This window comes from Carassius auratus, chromosome 17 (genome assembly GCF_003368295.1).
Source record: "Carassius auratus strain Wakin chromosome 17, ASM336829v1, whole genome shotgun sequence".
Taxonomy (NCBI): Eukaryota; Metazoa; Chordata; class Actinopteri; order Cypriniformes; family Cyprinidae; genus Carassius; species Carassius auratus.
This window is the reverse complement of record NC_039259.1, coordinates 5,257,232-5,275,548: the sequence shown is the minus strand read 5'-3', so window position 1 is coordinate 5,275,548 and position 18,317 is coordinate 5,257,232. Positions and strand designations below refer to the sequence as shown.

Genomic DNA, 18,317 nt, shown 5'->3' with positions numbered 1-18,317 from the left:
GTACCTCTCAATCTAAACCAATTGCCAAACAACAAACACATCAGCCAACCCTTTATACTGATCACAGGTGAGCTAAAATGCACCTTTTTTTCACAGTCTTCTCTCCACCGGACAAAAGGCGCTAGTCTCCTGGCATGCATACATACCAGCTGTGCCAGGGGCTTGTTTTGGCAGAGGACCATGGCAAAACAAAAGAGAGTATTAGTCCTGGTGTCATGGCCTTGGAGTGGCAGATCAATCTCGATTTGGAGTGCTGGGTGTTTTGGGTGATGGCAGTATTCAGCCAAACCCCCCTCTGCCATACTTTCACCGGGTGTAATACACACCAGCATGCAACAGATGCTGTGGAAACCCTGCAGTATATCGTTTTGCCAGTGGTGGCGCATGTGATTCATCTTCATTGAGGGTATCTGCTTCTCCTTGTTCATCTGCTTGAAAACATAGAGGGCTCAGCTCAGCCAACATGTCTGATTCTCCCAACGGCCCTGTTTAAATTAATTAGCAAATTTCTGCAGCCGGGAGAAGATTGGAGCTTTGAGCACCCCATTATGGTTGGGGCCATGTTGTGTTCAGCTATCTGGGTCAAATCAAAATGATTTTGGTAGTAGAGATTGAGGTGATTTTTTTGAACAGCGGGGAGACTGGAAGCGGTGACATCGCTGTGACATCAGAGTGGCACCCTGTTCATTTGTGAACTCAAGACCGAGCGGCTGCTTTGCTTCACAGATTAGATCAAAGCTGGCAATGTCAGGCTCCATAAACTGATATGCTTGACTTGTGTACCCTTGGGAGGCTTTCTCTTTTGTAAATATCAGAGGCATGAGGCATTACTAAAACATGCTTTTTGCAATTGTTAATGTGATGGAATAAAGAAGGACAGCTGTTTCAAGCCCAATGAAAAAACTGCATCGTTTTGGCCACAATCAATTTCTGGTATTGTATAGCTGTGTCTTTTTTTTTTTGGGGGGGGGGGGGGGGGGGGTTGTTTTACTTAGGAATGCCATGAATGAGTCTTATTGATGTTTTTTTCTTGGTGCAGAGAGTTAAAGAATGTTCAACTTTGGTTAAAACACAGCGCTCATCAATGTCATTTATTATTCAGCCATCCAATCACAGTAGAGGAGTGGCGGGGTAAATACCACACTGACCAATCGTCAAATCCTACCTGTAGTACAACTGAACAACAATAGAGGATAAGTTACAGTTTTTGTCAGTCGCTTTGGTACATTTCTAGAATCATCCTTGAGATTTGCAAAACAGTAAGTGCAAATAGCAAAACGCCATGGATTACCTGCAAAAGCCAGTCTATTGCTCAAAATCCTTAGTTCATCTCTCAAAAATAAATATCTGTGTCAATGAACATGTCAGTGCCATCAGAATGAAAAGTCCTTGTGTCATTGTTTATGGATAAGACAGTCAAAATGTTTAGTCATGTTGTCAATACAACAGTGTACTCTGGGGGGATGTTCTGATGTAAACCATGGCAACATTTTGGATGACAGTTACTGTATTGAACAGTATGCCATATGCTTATGTATGCCATATATCCATTTCAAAAGTACACATTTACACATCACTGTATGTGGGATATTGATTGAAAGAGACTAGATAAAATTCCCAGTTACACTTTTACTAGTGGTCTGACTCAAAAATAAATAAATATATAAATAAAACAAGCCTTTACAATGCCATTGTGATATAGAAAAGGAAAAAAAGAAATATGGGCACAAAGATGGAAATGAGTGAATTTTCAGAATTCAGAAACTCTTGTGTTGTCCTCTGTCTATACAATATATGCTTTTCAACTGAAGATTCATGAGATGAACCTTTGAGCTTTTTCAGAGAAAGGGTTTATCATTGGTTTATCATCTACATTCTCTTCATTGGTAAATATTCACTTGCACAATTCATGCCAAATTGACAAAAAAGTCTAATAATAATGTGTAAACCAATAAAATAAAAAGTGTGCTTGGCCGTTTATGACAACTAGATTAACCATTTTGCATTTAATGACTTATACGATGAACCAAAGACTAGATGTTCTGAGGGTTAAGACTATTGCACAGAAAACTAAATAATACATTTTGAGTGACATGACATTAGCAACTGATAATGTAGGAAACCGCAGATAAATGTGCGTAATTGCATAAATGTACAAAAGCAATCGCAACATGTTCAAAAGTATGAGAAACTGGTTTTATGATGTGTATAAATGACTAGATGATGTGGAGGTTGTACAAGTAGTTTTGATAATTTCATTTCTGATTTGAGAAATGCACCAAAGTGAAAAACTGTAATATTGCTTCCGTCCGTATATTAATTTATGAATACACTTTGTTTATTTTTTTCATTAACTTTTACCTGAAAGGTGATCAAATTCTTTTGGACTGATGCCTTGAACTTGTCCAATATCTGCCTTGTTTATCTTCCTGAAATCACATTGTACAATCTGCCAGGGTATTATTTTATAGGATTCCCAAAAAAATAAAATAAAATACAAATAAAAAAAAATCATACAATGCATAGCAAGCTTTTCTCAGACTCTGAAAATCCAGACCACCCCAATGTCTGAATAATGTCGATGGATGGCGGAAGTGTCAGCTTTCCGGCGCCAAACATAAATCAAGGAGAGCATGGCCAGTGAAGGGACACTAATTACCCAGGCTGAAAGAGCTCAAGCTACAGCCACTCCAGCTTCAGTCTCCACATGTCAATCATCCTGAGTTGGACATGAGCGGGAGAGAGATTTGAGGGAAATGGCGGAAGGGAAGAAGTGTTGCATAAACAGCCATTTGTGACAGCTCTTGGCAACGGCACAGCTAAATTATGGCAGACAGTCTGACCTCTGACATAAACTGTGGTTCTTCAGAGACTTTCATTGTTGTCTGAGCCCTATGGGATAACTGACGAGGCCATTCACTTCTTATCCCTGATATGAACAAGGCCCCAAAGAGTTTTATTGAAGCTCTCACAGGTGATATGTGGATTTAGATTCATTCACCCATGGAAACAAATGTGCAAACTCATTTTTAACAATTCCCCAGCTGTTGCTTATCATATTCCATTACCATAATATTAAAAAATGTTCTACTTAGTATGTTATTTAAATAAAAAAAATTGCTTCAATAATCTGGAATATCTAAGAGTGTAACAGGACAGTTTTTGGCATTATATATATATATATATATATATATATATATATATATATATATATATATATATATATATATATATATATATATACATATACATATATACATATACATATACATATACATATACATATACATATATATATATATACATATATATATACATATACATATAAATATATATATATATATATATATATATATATATATATATATATATATATATATATATATATATATATATATATATATATATATATATATATGTGACAGGACTTGATCATGAAATGTAGGCATTACACACTGTACCAGACTGGAATCCCATTGATTAATAGTGGCTGGGATTGAAGAAAGCTAATCCATCTTTCAAGCAGCATGTTCTGTGTAGGGCTGTGGGAATGCTGGAGTGTGTGAAGGTATGGAAACACACTGGATGGATGGCCAGTCCATTACAGTCATAAGCTGGAAGGTTTTTTTTTTTTTTTTTTTTTGGCCTTCATTCCATCTAATTGTCTTGGATGTACATCACTGCTTTTATTGCATGACCGAACACTGCTGTGAAACATGCAGTGGGATGATTTGGTAAGTCCTTGATCACTTGGAATGAAAAAGTCACTAATCGCATTACCTTTATTTTTATTTTTATTTCATTTTATTTTTTATTTTATTTTTATTTTTTTATGAAAAGCACTGCATTGCATTACTTTGTGTTACTTTTTTATTACCTGAGCTGGGGTTGCAAAAATCCCAGAAGTTATAATTTTGGCAAATGCAAAGGCCTTTTCACACCAAAAGTGGAACTAATAAGCCTCCTGCTGAAAGAATTGCCTCTGCACCTCACTCCCAGTTTCTCTCAACACTTAGACAGGAGAGGTGTCGGTGAATAAATGGGAGAAAAAAAAGGTAACTTTGTGTCACTCATCTGAAAAAAATGTACTCAGATATTTTCTTGTAAATTTCAAAGTAATGTGTTATTTCACTAGTTACTTGAAAAAAAGTGATCTGATTATTTCTCTTACGTTGTTTCCCTCAACACTTTATATTATTACATAAAATTTCCTTATAAATTCATTTCCTTTTCTTAAAACTATTAAACCTAATATAGGTCATTTTAAAGATTATTATTATTATTATTATTATTGTAATTAATTTTTTAATAGTGTTGTGTATTCTAGCCTCAAAGGGGTCCATTGTTAATGTTGTTGACTTTTAATTTAATATACACAAACACTTCATTATTCATCAATGCCATTTGTTGCATCTGGTTGATTATATTTGTACCTGAATAAAACCAGTTAATTTAGATGTTTTCAAATTTTTTTGCCTACCTGAAACATTTTTTTTATACTGTAGAATGTAATTTTAATTTAAACATTTGTTTTTTTTTTTGTTGTTGTTTTTTTTTTTTTTTAGCATACTTATTATGTTCTTGGACATTTATATACTGTAATAATATCCTCATGACTTCCACTATACTGCTTCCCTTCAAAGCTGACATCTACACTGCTTAAAAATATGATCTTATAATGCAGCACGAGGTTATCATTTATTGTAGATTCCACTTTGGAACTTAACCAAGATATAAAAGCATTGAATGCATCTTAACGGTAAATTCTGAATGCATTGAGTGCACAAGGCTGATAGAGTTTCTGGGCTATCTTCTTTAAAACATCCTTTTAGATGTGGCTTGTTACATCATTTGTAATCCTTACAGCTTGATGCTTACTTCAAGTTCAAGACTAGGCAGTCAAAAGCTATGAGAGCGTGTGAGGAATGAGAAACGGATGTTTATGCACACTGACAACCAACTGCCTACACGCATCACATCCTGAAACGGTCTGCCTTTGTGTCTGAGGTCAAGAAGCTTTATGATACTGATGCCGGGTGACTTACCTGAAGTTGAGACAGGATCCTCAGGGAAAGTTAGCTCGTCCTCTGCTATCCAAGAAAAGTTCCAGTATTTGGGGGCAGCGGTGGGGTTTGCAGAGTTCGTGGATAAGAGCCGTTCTGCAGACAAAAGCAGAGTTTGCCGTCAAGGGCCTTTACAAATATACTGCAGTGTCAGAAAAATGACTGAAGAAGTTAAGCTTTATGTGAAAGAGGTATTATCTAATCTGTGCAACATTTAGGCTCTGTCAGGGTAAACTTTTCTCCAAGGGCAGTTTTCTCATAAAACCTCCCACACAGAAAATTGAGCTTAAAAGAACAATCTTGCCTACTAGAAAATGCAGTGCTATACTGTCCTGACAAAAAAAAAAAAAAAAGGAAAAAAAAAAAAAGTTAACAAAAAAAAAAAAGTTAAACACACAGAGACGGATGCATTCCAAATAAAGATTTTAAATGAGATCTTACATGGATTTAACATGCTTTTGTAATTGAATTGAAGTATTTAATGCTCTCTTTCTCAAAAAGGTCTGCCTTTTGCAAAAATAATCTGCCTTAATTAGTTTTCCTTTAGTTATTTGCTTATTTCAATCATCCTTCATTACACACCTGCAGAAATATATCGCTGACAAAGATCATTTGTTTATGGAGCACTGCTTGTCTAAGCTAATTGTGGGATCAAGAACCACTGCGGGTTTCTTTAGGTTATACGCTATTTATATCAACACAAATACATATTTTATCCTCAGCATGTAATTTTTGCAACTTGTATACTTTTAATTCTCCGCATTATACCGTAGCTTTGCCCACCGAAAGTCTTGTTCCTTTGTCAGTTTAGCAAATACTGGATTCCTGTAAATCAGCAATATTGTAAATGAAACAAAGAGTAAGTTTTCAGACGTACATGTCATGAATTGCTGTTAGTTTCATATTATATATAATATGGTTTTGATTTTCCAAATGTTATGTTTCTGTCATTACATGCTTTTTATTTAAGTCTTTCTATCTTATATTCACAGCATAGTCCATCTCCATCTAACACATCATATATATATATATATATATATATATATATATATATATATATATATATATATATATATATATATATATATATATATATATATATATAAACTTTTAATTTGGAAAATGATTAAGATTGAAGGGTGTCATATGCACCATTAAGTGTCATATTCAGGTGAATAAGGTTAAAAGCTTGGCAAAAAATCACAATATGAATCAGCAGTGGCTTAGATTACTTGAGTAATTGGGCTTTGTTACTAAGCTTGGGTATCAGGGAATTTGATTTGAGTGTTATTAAAATTAAAACTGTTACTGAATTACACAAAAATATACATATATATGTATATATCATCCTGAAACTATGTTCAAGTGTCAGACACCTGTCATCTACAGCCCCACATGCAATGTTTAGTCATCATTGTTAACATATTTTAGGATACTGACTTCAATTCTTTAGACAGTTTGTACAGTTGGCACATTAGAAGTTACTTTAATTAATCTTGCTTCTGTCAGTCCATTTCAAATGCAGAAGCTTATATATATATATATATATATATATATATATATATATATATATATATATATATATATATATATATATATATATATATATATAGTTAAGAACAAATAAATGTGTCAACTTTAACTGCAGATTGAAAACTGAATCTTTAACTGGTTTTACAACCTTCTATAAAATATATTGATATAAACATGAATATACAGTATCTGATATCCAAGGTCGGAAGCCACATTGAGATGTTGCCTCAGTACAAACAGCATACCACTCATAAGTGGTGTAGTTTGCCAACAAATCCCTTCCACGGGTTTATGGACACTTTCTAAACTTTTTGAACTTTTGTATCTCTTTATGTCTCCATGTGGACCAAAAGCAAACTGGACAGGTTTCTTTGAGTGTGCGATACCCTGATTATTCCCCATACCTTCCAAACCAGGCAAATTAATAAGAAGCTAAATTGGAGAGGGAGTAAAGGGAGTTTGTTTTGGACTATAAAACTGCTGGCGGGTTGAGATCTGTCACGGGTCATTCTAACCTTTGTGGATAGTAATGAAAAGTGTGCTTTACCCAATACTTTATAGGGCCTCGGAGGAGCACGAGTGCACATATACTCCTTAATCATTCCAAATGACCATTAAGAAAGAATCAATAGTAAACAGAAAACAACTTTTGTGAGTTGTTATTAAAGTGCAGCAGAGAACAGTCCTTGAGACTGCGAGTGTATTCAATTAACCATCAATGGTAAATATGGCCTACAGCCCAGGGCACTGACTGGTAGTGATTGTTTCAAAACAGGTTCCCCATACACTCCTGAACCTCTTAGCTTGGAATTGTTAAGAACCTCTTAGCTTGGAATCAGCTAGACAACTGACTCTCCACTAAGAATAGTCAACTTTATACTCACTACATAGTAAACTATTCAGCTGCTACCGGCTCTACTCTGAGAGCCTGTCTTCCAACAAAAAAAAACAAAACAAAAAAAACATATAGGTCGTTTGTGCAAGCATTTATTACGACCTATATTTACATTTTAAAGTTAAGTGCCCTCTAGTGGGCGTAAAAATAATGACAGTATCACGTTGCGTCTGTCGTCATGAATTGACTTATGACTGATCTCACAGTAATTCCTACATATTTTACTACTGTAGGTGGCTTATTCGTTCGAATGACCACACCTAACTCCACCCCGAAACCTAACCCTCAAGGAAATCATGCTAAATTATGATTTATTGAGCATATACATTTTCGTGCACATACGTTCCCTGGGATCGAACCCATGATAGCATGATTACATATCAAGGTATAACGCAATAATCTACTAACTGACCTACACAAAACGCAAAACAGAAGGGCAAATAAAAGAGTACAAAACATTCAAATGAAAACGACCTTTTGCCGATAGGGGCGCAATTGTAGTATACGCTCTGAAGTGTCGTATGTCAGGGATTTGGAAAAACAACCCATACAAGCGTATTTGGTTGGAGGACAGGTTGCATTTCTTTTCTTAGACTTCCACTCTAACCCATCAATCCTTTCAACAGTCCAATAATAACTATTCATGTATTTCTCTAAGTTTGAATGACTTAAAATGATTTTAATGACATTTAAATAATAATTACAAGAAATTGTGTGTGCATATATATATATATATATATATATATATATATATATATATATATATATATATATATATATATATATATATATATATATATATATATATTGAAAGTAGTGTTTAACACCTACTACACTGAAACAAAATAGGTTTATTGACTATCCATATACAGCTTTTATGTATGAATGTATTTATTTATTTATTTATTTATTTATTTGTTTGTTTGTTTGTTTAAAAATCACTTTCATGAAAAAATTAAATAAAACAAATACCACAATTTTACTAGATTTTTTTATTTATTTATTTATTCTATCCCACTATATTAATTATTGAAAATGCCTGCATGATGTTTCAAATATGTGACCCTGGACTACAAAACCAGTCTTAGTAGGATGGGTAGCGTTTTAAAATAATTGTCCTGTCCTAACAAACCATACATAAATGGAAAGCTTATACTTCAGTATTAATTTATTATTTATGAAAAAAAAAAAAATAACCTTACGAATGGTTTTGTGGTCCAGAGTCACATATGATACTCAACAACAAATCTATGCATGCCTGGCTTTATAGGGTAATTCGCAAAGCTTTTAAAACATTTGTAACATATTCTTTAAGCACCGTCCTTAAAATGCATCCTGTCTGTGGTCAAAAGATGCTTTTCATTCATTATGTGACTGCCCATGGCTGGTTACTCCTCTGTCTTTGAGAACTCATGAGCTCTCCATCATTTGATCAATGAGGCTCAGCTTTAGCTCTGCACCCACTCACCCCTCATCTCTTGTCATCCACCAGTGCTCCAATCTCAGGCCTGCTCGGCCACAACTCTCTTTCTTTCCAAATAAATAAATAAACACACGCTTGATAAGAAGCACAACCGGGTGAAATAAAAGACATGTTTGATAGGACATGATGTAGTGCTGTTCTCGGTGGATTTGTTTGGCGGCAGTGCAGTGATCCTGAAATAAATTCAATTACCCGTAAAGCGCCATTGGGGGAGTTGCACAAGAGGACTTCTCTCTTATCAGATCCTCTTAAATATCAGACCACAGGACAAGGTGATATGACTGGGCAGTTAAGAGGTCTTTAAAAAAGCATATGACAACTTCAGCCTGTGAACTTTTTAAACTTAAGTATTTACTTAAGGATTAGCGATGTAGAATAAGGTCATATAGAATAAGGCATTAATATGTACTCACTTAGTACCAATAAATGTCTGAAATTCTAGCAATATGCATGTTAATTAGCAATTAGTTGAGAGACCCTGAAATAATGTGTTACTGCAGGCCTGTTGTTGACATATTGGCTTTGTATTAAAACTTTAAAAACACACGTTCTGTGAGTCCATATTCTGCATCAGTATTCCTAACCAAAACCTAAACTTAACAGCTATATTACTGACTGTTAATAAGCAGCAACTTATTGGAAAGCTTTGAGGCAAAATGTGTAGTTAAAGGTTTGTAAATATCGAGAAACCTTAAAATAAAGTGTTACCAATTTTAGCAGCAGGTAAAAATCTAGCAGCAAAATATATATATAAAAAAAAAAATGAAGGACAAGACCTGGTCCTTTAATCTCAGTGTTTTGGACAGGTACTTTAATGAAGCTGTAGTATTTCACACATAATATAAGATTCTGAGACGCAATGTTAATCACACCTGTGTGTCCTTCAGGCATGAATGTCACAGAAAATGAAGAAGGCAAAAAAATAGGGTAAAATAGAATGAAATTAGGGTAAGAGGATGTTATGACAAGCCGTGAATTTCTGAATGGGTTCGCACAAACCCCCGTGACCCATTTTTCCACCCAACGTTCCTATAGCAGCAGAGCATAGATATCACAGCAGCTGTCTCCGTTTGTATTAATTAAGATTGGTTGTGGATACATACATTAAGGCTCTTATAAATTGATTACCCGTCCACTCCCTGGCGGGTCATTAAATTCCCATCAAAGCCTAAGACTAAAGGAAAGGAGGGAAAGAAAGAAGAAAAAAAGAAAAATGTCAGGGGCTGAATTAAACACTGATGCTGCAACAGAGGCGCATTGATTTCTTTCAGGATCCTGACTGAACGTCCTCTGCATTCTGCACACGTGGATCCATAGTAGGCTGACCTCCGCATGTGCTCCTGATTACAGACATGCACTCCTTCATTCCAGTCAGACCCATCAGCGCGGTTATGGATCACTGGAGTCTGAGAATTGAGAGTCGGTCCTTATCAATTCACTTCCTATGATCAATGTATTGCTTCAAGTGCTCCCTTATGAACAGGCTAAGCTACAGGAAATCCAATTAAACCAGCATGATTAATTACCAAGCTAATCTCAATGGTAATAACTTGATAGGAAATATACAGTGGCTTTATCCAAAAGGTTGCAAAACCGTTTGGAAGAGGCAGCCTAAAGCTAAGCTTGTCGCATTTCATGTTGTGAGCTTCTAACAAGATCATAGCTTATTTACTAGCTAACAGAAAGAACTTGCTATTATAACCAGAAATTGTAAACCAAACAACACATGTGCTAAGGACATCCATACATTGGACAGAACTTCTCAAGCAAGGAAAAGTAGGAGGTTCAAAGTGCAATTATTATTTTACTGATTTTCGTTTATCAACTACAAATGCAATATGAAGACACTTATGAACATCAGATGAGACAATGCCATCTATATCAGCGGTTCTCATTTCCAGTCCACGCAACCTCCGGCTCTGTAAATTTTGTGCGTATCTCTTATCACCAGTGTTGGGAACATTACTTTAAAAAAGTAATTAGTTATAGTTACTCACTACTTGTTCCAAAAAGTAACTGAGTTAGTAACTGAATTACTCTATAATAAAAGTAACTCGTTACCAGGGAAAGTAACTATTTGCGTTAATGTAAAAAAAAAAAAAAAAAAAAGTTTTGTAGATGCGTTCAGCTTTGTAGATGCGTGTGTCACACATTACATGCACATTCTTGCATTTGACCACAATGAATTTGAAGTAGTGCTTATCTTGTCATTAACCCACATGCTCACTCGCTTCCGTTCGGATTGCATAGTTTATTAAATCAATGCATAGTAACACACCGCATTTAACGTTCAGTAACGTTAACGGCGTTGTAATGACGGGAAAAGTAATTAGTTAGATTACCGCGTTACTGAAAAAATAACGTTGTTACCTAACGCTGTTCTTTTAAACGCCGTTATTCCAAACACTGCTTATCACTTCAGACGTTTGCTCTATTTGAACGCTAGTTCCCTCACAGGATATTCTGTTAAAATGCTGCTGCAAGGCTTTTAACAGGATCTGGCAGCCGGGCTCACATCAACCCTATTTTGTTCTCCCTACACTAGCTACCTATCAAATTTTGCACTGATTTTAAAATATTAGTTTTAATATTAAGAGCTTTAAATGGTCAGGCACCACAATACATCACTGATTTGCTATGCACATACTTCCCAGGTCATTCCCTTCGATCAGCAGGCAAAAGTCTTTTAATTGTCCCAAAGACTCATTATAAAACCCGGGGAGATCTGTCCTTTGCGGCTGTAGCCCCCAGACTGTGGAATGCCTTGCTTTTGTTCCTCGGTGTGGCTGATTCTGTTGATTCCTTTAAAAGGCAACTCAAGACACGGTTATTTAAACAAGCTTTTAGTTGACTGGGCTTAAGTGTACTTTGGACTTTTTATTTGTTATAATATTATTTGAATATTAATGTGGTTGTACCTTGCAAAGCACTTTGTGATTGTATCTGTGAAAAGCGCTCTATAAATAAACTTTACTTACTTAATGGTGTAATTTGTATATTCGTTCATTTTTATTTATTTGTGCTATTTACACAATGTTTAAGTGTTTTTTTTTTTTTTTTTTTTTTTTTTTTTTCAAGTTTGTAGGTCTCCAGGTACAGAAATCAAATAATTGAATGTAAAATAGCACTGGATAGTCTTCAATCTAAAAATGAAATATACAATCAAACCAAAATTTATTCAGACACTTTCGACATTTCTCACATTACATTACAGTTTATTTGCTATCGCTTGAAAAATGGTTATAAAATATGACAAGAACTTAGTTAAACTGTGTTAGAACAAATTTGCCTTGATAATGTCATAACTTAGAAATGTATGTAATTGATTACAATCAACCATAACTACAGACAACTGTTATTATGACTGTATTTACACTACTATCAATACTTTGTTCACCAATTACTAAGCAATAATTAATTTTGTTCAGACTGTGATGTGAAAAGGTTGCATTAGCAATTCAGAAGAAAAAATAAACACATAAGCAATATGTGGTGCTTTATAAGGTGCTGAATAATTTTTTGGTCCCAATTTTGCATTTGAGATGCATTTCTGAGGAACTGAACTGAGACCACCTCTTCAGCTGTGTCGCGGTTTGGTTGTTTGCTGCGCATCAGAGTGCTATTTCTGTATTCACACACACACACACACACACACACACACACACACACACACACACACACACACGCACACACACACACACACACACACACACACACACACACACACACACACACACACACACACACACACACACACACATATATATATATATATATATATATATTTCAGCAAGCCACAACATTTCTGATTTTTGTTTAGTTAAACTTGTTAAAATAAACTGAGCAGTTAATTGTCAAATATGTGTGTATTCAAACTTAATTGTCAGCTGTTTACGTCGCAAACTTATTTACACTGAGCAAGGTAATGGGTCAGTGTTGTTTGAAAGTCTTTCCTGTTGGCTCTAACTTTGGAATAGGTCATAATCAGTATTTAATTTAGGTTTGTTTATTCAGAATGCCATGTCCTAAATTAACACTTTTTTTTTTTTTTTGTCAAATTTGAGCAGAATTGGCTTTGGAGAGTAAATAAAAGTCCAGTTGGACTGCGGCCTTAAACTGAAGATCATTCGTCTAGCTGATGCACGTTTCACACAAAACTGGAGAACACTTTCTCAATTTAGGAAAATTTCTTCTGATTGGCTGGCTTCACACAACTTCTGGGAGTAAGGCCATATGGGTGACAAAAAGAATTAGAAAAAGTTTTGTCACACCTGATTTTTTTTTTTTTTTTTTTTCTGGTAGTTTAGCTAGTGATCTCACAATATAATACTGTACAGAATCTTGAACAGAAACTATATAATTCAACTATATATACTGTATATATATATTTCAGAGATTACCAGTCATTTTTTTAAGATGATCTATTTTGTATTTTCTTCAAACACAATCTTACACAATCATATAATTTTGGCTATATTTTCTTTTTCCTGTTTAGGTTCAGATTGACCCCATCAAAAACGCAATACAACAGATTAAAGTAGACAGCTGGCAGCAGTGTATCTGAACTGTGTGTACAGATGTGAGAAAATCTTGTTGAAAAAAAAAACTAAAATCATGCATTTATTAATGTTTAATATCCAGGGTCACTGAAAATCCAAACCGGTTATGCAACATTTTTCATTAGGGGCAGTTGACATGTATTTATGCATTTAGTTTATAATCAGTTATCAAAAGATTAGGAAAAGTCATGAAGTATCAATCTGATTCTTCAATGTGAAATATCTTTCTAGAGAAATTAAAATGACCTTAAGGTCTCTCAGAGACTGAACAGAACATGAGGGTTATGAATTGCGTTTAAGCTTTTAGGAATTAAATTGTGTTGGCGAACTGATTTACAAAGTCAATTTTAAATGATTTGTTACGTGATTCTTCTTCTTTGTCTTTTTTTTCCTCTGCTGTGCATCACTTTGGTCACAAATGTCCGCTTGCTTAATGCAAGATAGCAGGGTCACCTTTACCCATCATAAAATGTGATCTGGTTTATGACTACTGTCACAGAAATGAAATACTGCTTCACCAAAATGGTAGCTGTAGCGGTTTTACTTCTATGCAGATGGTGAAGGTAGAATACTGTATCTGTTTTCCTTTTCCTCCATCCATCTTTCCATCCAAGTTACACAACAATATGACTGCAGTCTTTGTGGAGGAACCCTAGCCAGGGAAATCTACACTAAGTTGGTTGAGGAGTGGGAATGATTTATGTGTGACAGCGATGTTATTGCTTTCTGTGATAGTAATAGTGCTTGGAAGATGTTTTGACAACACCAACAAATTCAGAGGGTGGCCTTGAACCTCTGAACTTATGAACCCATGTGATGAGTATTTGATACTGTAAATCCCAGAAGGTTCTTCCATAATCGACCCAGGCTCGAAAGAAGAAGAAAAAAAAACATGCCTGTAGCAAAATTTTTGCAAAATACTACTTGCTTGTATGTTTTGCAACACATTCAAAGTTAAATGTCCAGTGACTTGCACCGATGTGCACTAAAAGCACACTTCGGTTTTATCCAAGACTGATGAACATGAATCTGGTGATATTTTATTATGTTGGTTGTTGCACATATTTCAGCAGCTTGGTAATGAAATGTCCAGTGAGTGTCGCTTAATGTTTATTGTATTGAAATAACCAATTACACTAAACCTAACTAATAATGGTAACTGAAGCAGCTACTGTATGACATTTTAGCTTGCTTCTACATTTAATTGAGCTCTTTTATCCTTACTCGTGTTTCACGAAAACTAGTATCCAAATGCTCCAAATTGTGAATGCTATGTTGTACCAGGTGAGCTACTAAACAAATGTACAATATTAAAAAAGCCATACATTTGCAGCTGGTTTTGTAATGCAAACATGACAATGTATTTGTTTACAATTCATGCATTCTGCTAAAAGTGCCACAGAACCATATGTAACAAAAGTCTTGGAATAAGAATTTGTGTGGAGAGAAAAAAAAAGTTAGCATTTAAACAGATCTAGTGTTCATTTAATCTAATATATAATATATATATATATATATATATAAATATATATATATATATATATATATATTTATTTTTTTATTTTTTCTAAACATTACAGTTTTTATTCAAACTATAATCAAATTATCACAAAAATCAAATGCTGAGACTTATAACAAAAACATTAAACGATTTTAATTATTCCATACATGATGATAAAGTTACTGTAGCAACAAATAACTATTTTCTATTGCAATATATTTAAAAAAATAATTTATCTGATGAAAGCTGAATTTGTCGGCCATTACCGTAGTCTCAGTGTCACATGGTCCTTCAGAATTTTTTTTCTAATTTGCTCAAGAAACATTTATGATAATACATTACGTAATGAGGGGGCTTATTTTATTATATCAATTTCGTGGTTCTCTGATCGTTGTGACTTTTAAGAAAATGTGTCATAAACGGTGACTGTCACTAATATGGTGGCTTTGGGGTATACAAAAGAAGAACGTTAGCAGATCAAACTAAAGTCAACAACACAACCAATTAACCCCAAAAAGATGTTGTCAACTTCTGTTTGCTCCACAAATGCTGTTTTATTGCAGCCTCGAGGGCCACTGTAATCTAATTAGTGTCAACAAAGAATGAACGTAAAATGAAGCAATGAGATTTACTCACATTTGAGATTGAGAAATCACGTTGTTTTGGTTTTATGGAAAGCTTATTATCACAAGCAATCACGTAAATTGTCCAAAATGGCTGTTCCGAAAGCAGCCGTTCATCTCCATTGCCTGTGATGTTGAGGAATTCATTGAAGGCATGGACGCACCATTGATCAGCAAAGCTAATGAGGCGATCTATTCCTTAAATCATTACTTGTGACGTGAAGGGGTTTAGATTTTGTTGCAAATAAGCTATCCATGGCCATCAATTCATTTTGAGAACATCTGTCCTAATGTTCCACTCCAGTAGTTTACCCAACAGGCATTAGAGCGGTGAAGATCAAAAACATCTACCTCATCATTCAGGTACTCAAAAGAGTTGACAGCTTAATGACTCCACAGTGGAGCTCATCTGTGACTATAATGATGTAGCTGGCAATGAGGTGCGAATAACTCTAAGGGGGATGCTGACAGAGTTGTTGTTGAGTATGTACATAGATGATGATGATGATGGTGATGATGATGATGATGAGAATGACATCATGATGCAATGATGCATTTATGTTGCATGACCGCCCTGAAAAAGAAGAGAAAATGAAAATTAGCTGACAATCCGATGCTGTAAATTTAGGACAGATCCTAAAACTGGTGATGAAAGGCAACACAAACAGTGTGCAGAAGAGGGGGGTGTTCAGACAGGTGTCCCTAGTTTACCTCATGTCTAAATGATACATAAACAACTCATGCGAAGCAGTTTAAAGAATCAGTTTCTGTAAACCCCTCCTTTCGGTGAGCCCTCACTGCTGTGATTGGTTAGATGGCGCAGTTCTTTATGATTTCTACAGACAGATTGGCTCTGGATTGGTCTACCACATACAGCGTGTGTCGGAAATGAAACGCCCATTGCCATGACGGAATAATTAACAACCGTAGAGACTTGTCAATACCATAGAATAGACTGTGGTCAATACATAGAAAAGATGGTATCGATTATACCTTATCAAACTGAGCTGGTGTCTAAATGGTTGAAATGGCTGATCGACAAGAGACTGATTCGCAAGCACGACTGGTGTAGGACATTTCTCAGTGGTAAGTGTCAAGCGTTAACACATTTGTGGTAATTATAAGATCTGATGAAACAAATTTACTCTCACAGCATAGGATACAGCTTCTTCTCTACATGATGCTTACCACGTGGAAATTTTACTGTTTGTGGGTGGGTAAGTTGGCGATATGGAACGTGGGCAGACATTAAGCACATGTGCTTCTATATGACATAGAGCCGTAAAATAATAACATTTAAATTCCTGATGATTGGTTTAGGCGATTGCAAGCAGACTCTGTTTTTTGTTTTTGTTTTTTTGATAGACAATAACTTTATTTATTGTGCACTGTCACAACTTTGCATATAGTTTATGTTTACATACGACTACATGACACACTGCATGAAAGGTAATATTCGAAAAGGCATAATAGGAGCTCTTTAATGCATTTCATTAGTTTCTTTTTTATATATCTTTATTTTATTAAATCCAATTGATTCCACTGGAACCTCATGTGCGCACACACGCTAATTCTAGCATTGCTAACTTAAAATTTTAAGCAGTTTGTCATCAAACTAAAATGCAGTCAACCAAACATAACTCCGTTTAAAAGGTCCACTGTAAAATTTGTGCACAACATTTTTGCTTTTTACGTGAATATTGGAACATTAGTGAAGTGCAAAGCCTTTGTTTACATAATGAATATAATTTTAGCAACCAAATGTTAACCAAAATTGAAACACTGAGATTCACTGACAAACAAAAGAGAATTGTGAGCTCAATGTTGTTTCAGTTACACTTGAACCTTTTGAAGTCGATTAACGCATATATGCGTTTTGAGTCATTTTCTCCTGATAACCCCGAAAAGAACTTGAATTACACTCTCAGTTTTAATCGTACAGATAAGAGCAATACATCGATCGAATCTGTAAAGGGTCTACTTTTTTTTTGGATACAGACATAATAACAAAAAACCTTTGTGCAGTCATAAAATAAAGATAACAAACAAGGTGTGCTGTCTGCAGCCTTTGTGTGCGCTGATCTTCATTTACAAACACGTCATTATAATGAACTGTAACTCAGTGAATACTCAACGAAGAAACATGAGAGAGATATCTATAGAAAGCTTGACATGTCTACTTTTAAACTAAACAAGCGCTACCGAAAACAAATTTTTTGAGGTAAAGTAATCCATATGAAAACAACGCGATGTCTACTTTTCATGTCTCCCTTCATTATATCTAATGTGACCACGCCCCCACGCTGAACGCGCCACTCAGATTCAAACTGAAGCGCGCGGCTTGAATACGCCCACACAGAAGAAAAAGCAGCCAGACTGTTCTTCAAGTTTTTATTTTATTTTACTGTTTGCTTCCCGATGAGAGGAATAAGACCTAATTCACCCCAACAAGATGTGATGTGGTTGAGGATTTGAGAAATTGATTTCCTCAGAAAAAAAAAATGAAGCACTTTATTCAGCAGAGATCATAAACATGAGTAAGTCTCTTTTTATTTATTTGTACTAGTTTTCACATAATGTGTAAACATTTTACTAGTTAGACTTTTTCCAAATACTTTTTCCAAACTATAATTCCTGACTAAATGAATAATCAAGTGAAA

The 18,317-nt window shown here is 34.9% G+C and overlaps 1 protein-coding gene across 2 annotated transcripts in view; it reads right to left on the bottom strand.

Moving 5' to 3' along the window:
* LOC113117028 (ALK tyrosine kinase receptor) overlaps window positions 1-18,317 on the bottom strand; it is a 374,362-nt gene that overhangs the window by 206,118 nt on the left and 149,927 nt on the right. For both annotated transcript variants that reach the window (XM_026285385.1, XM_026285386.1), the window contains exon 2: window positions 5,046-5,159. In XM_026285385.1, coding sequence (XP_026141170.1) covers window positions 5,046-5,159 — 114 coding nt within the window. The remainder of the gene's footprint in view (window positions 1-5,045; window positions 5,160-18,317) is intronic.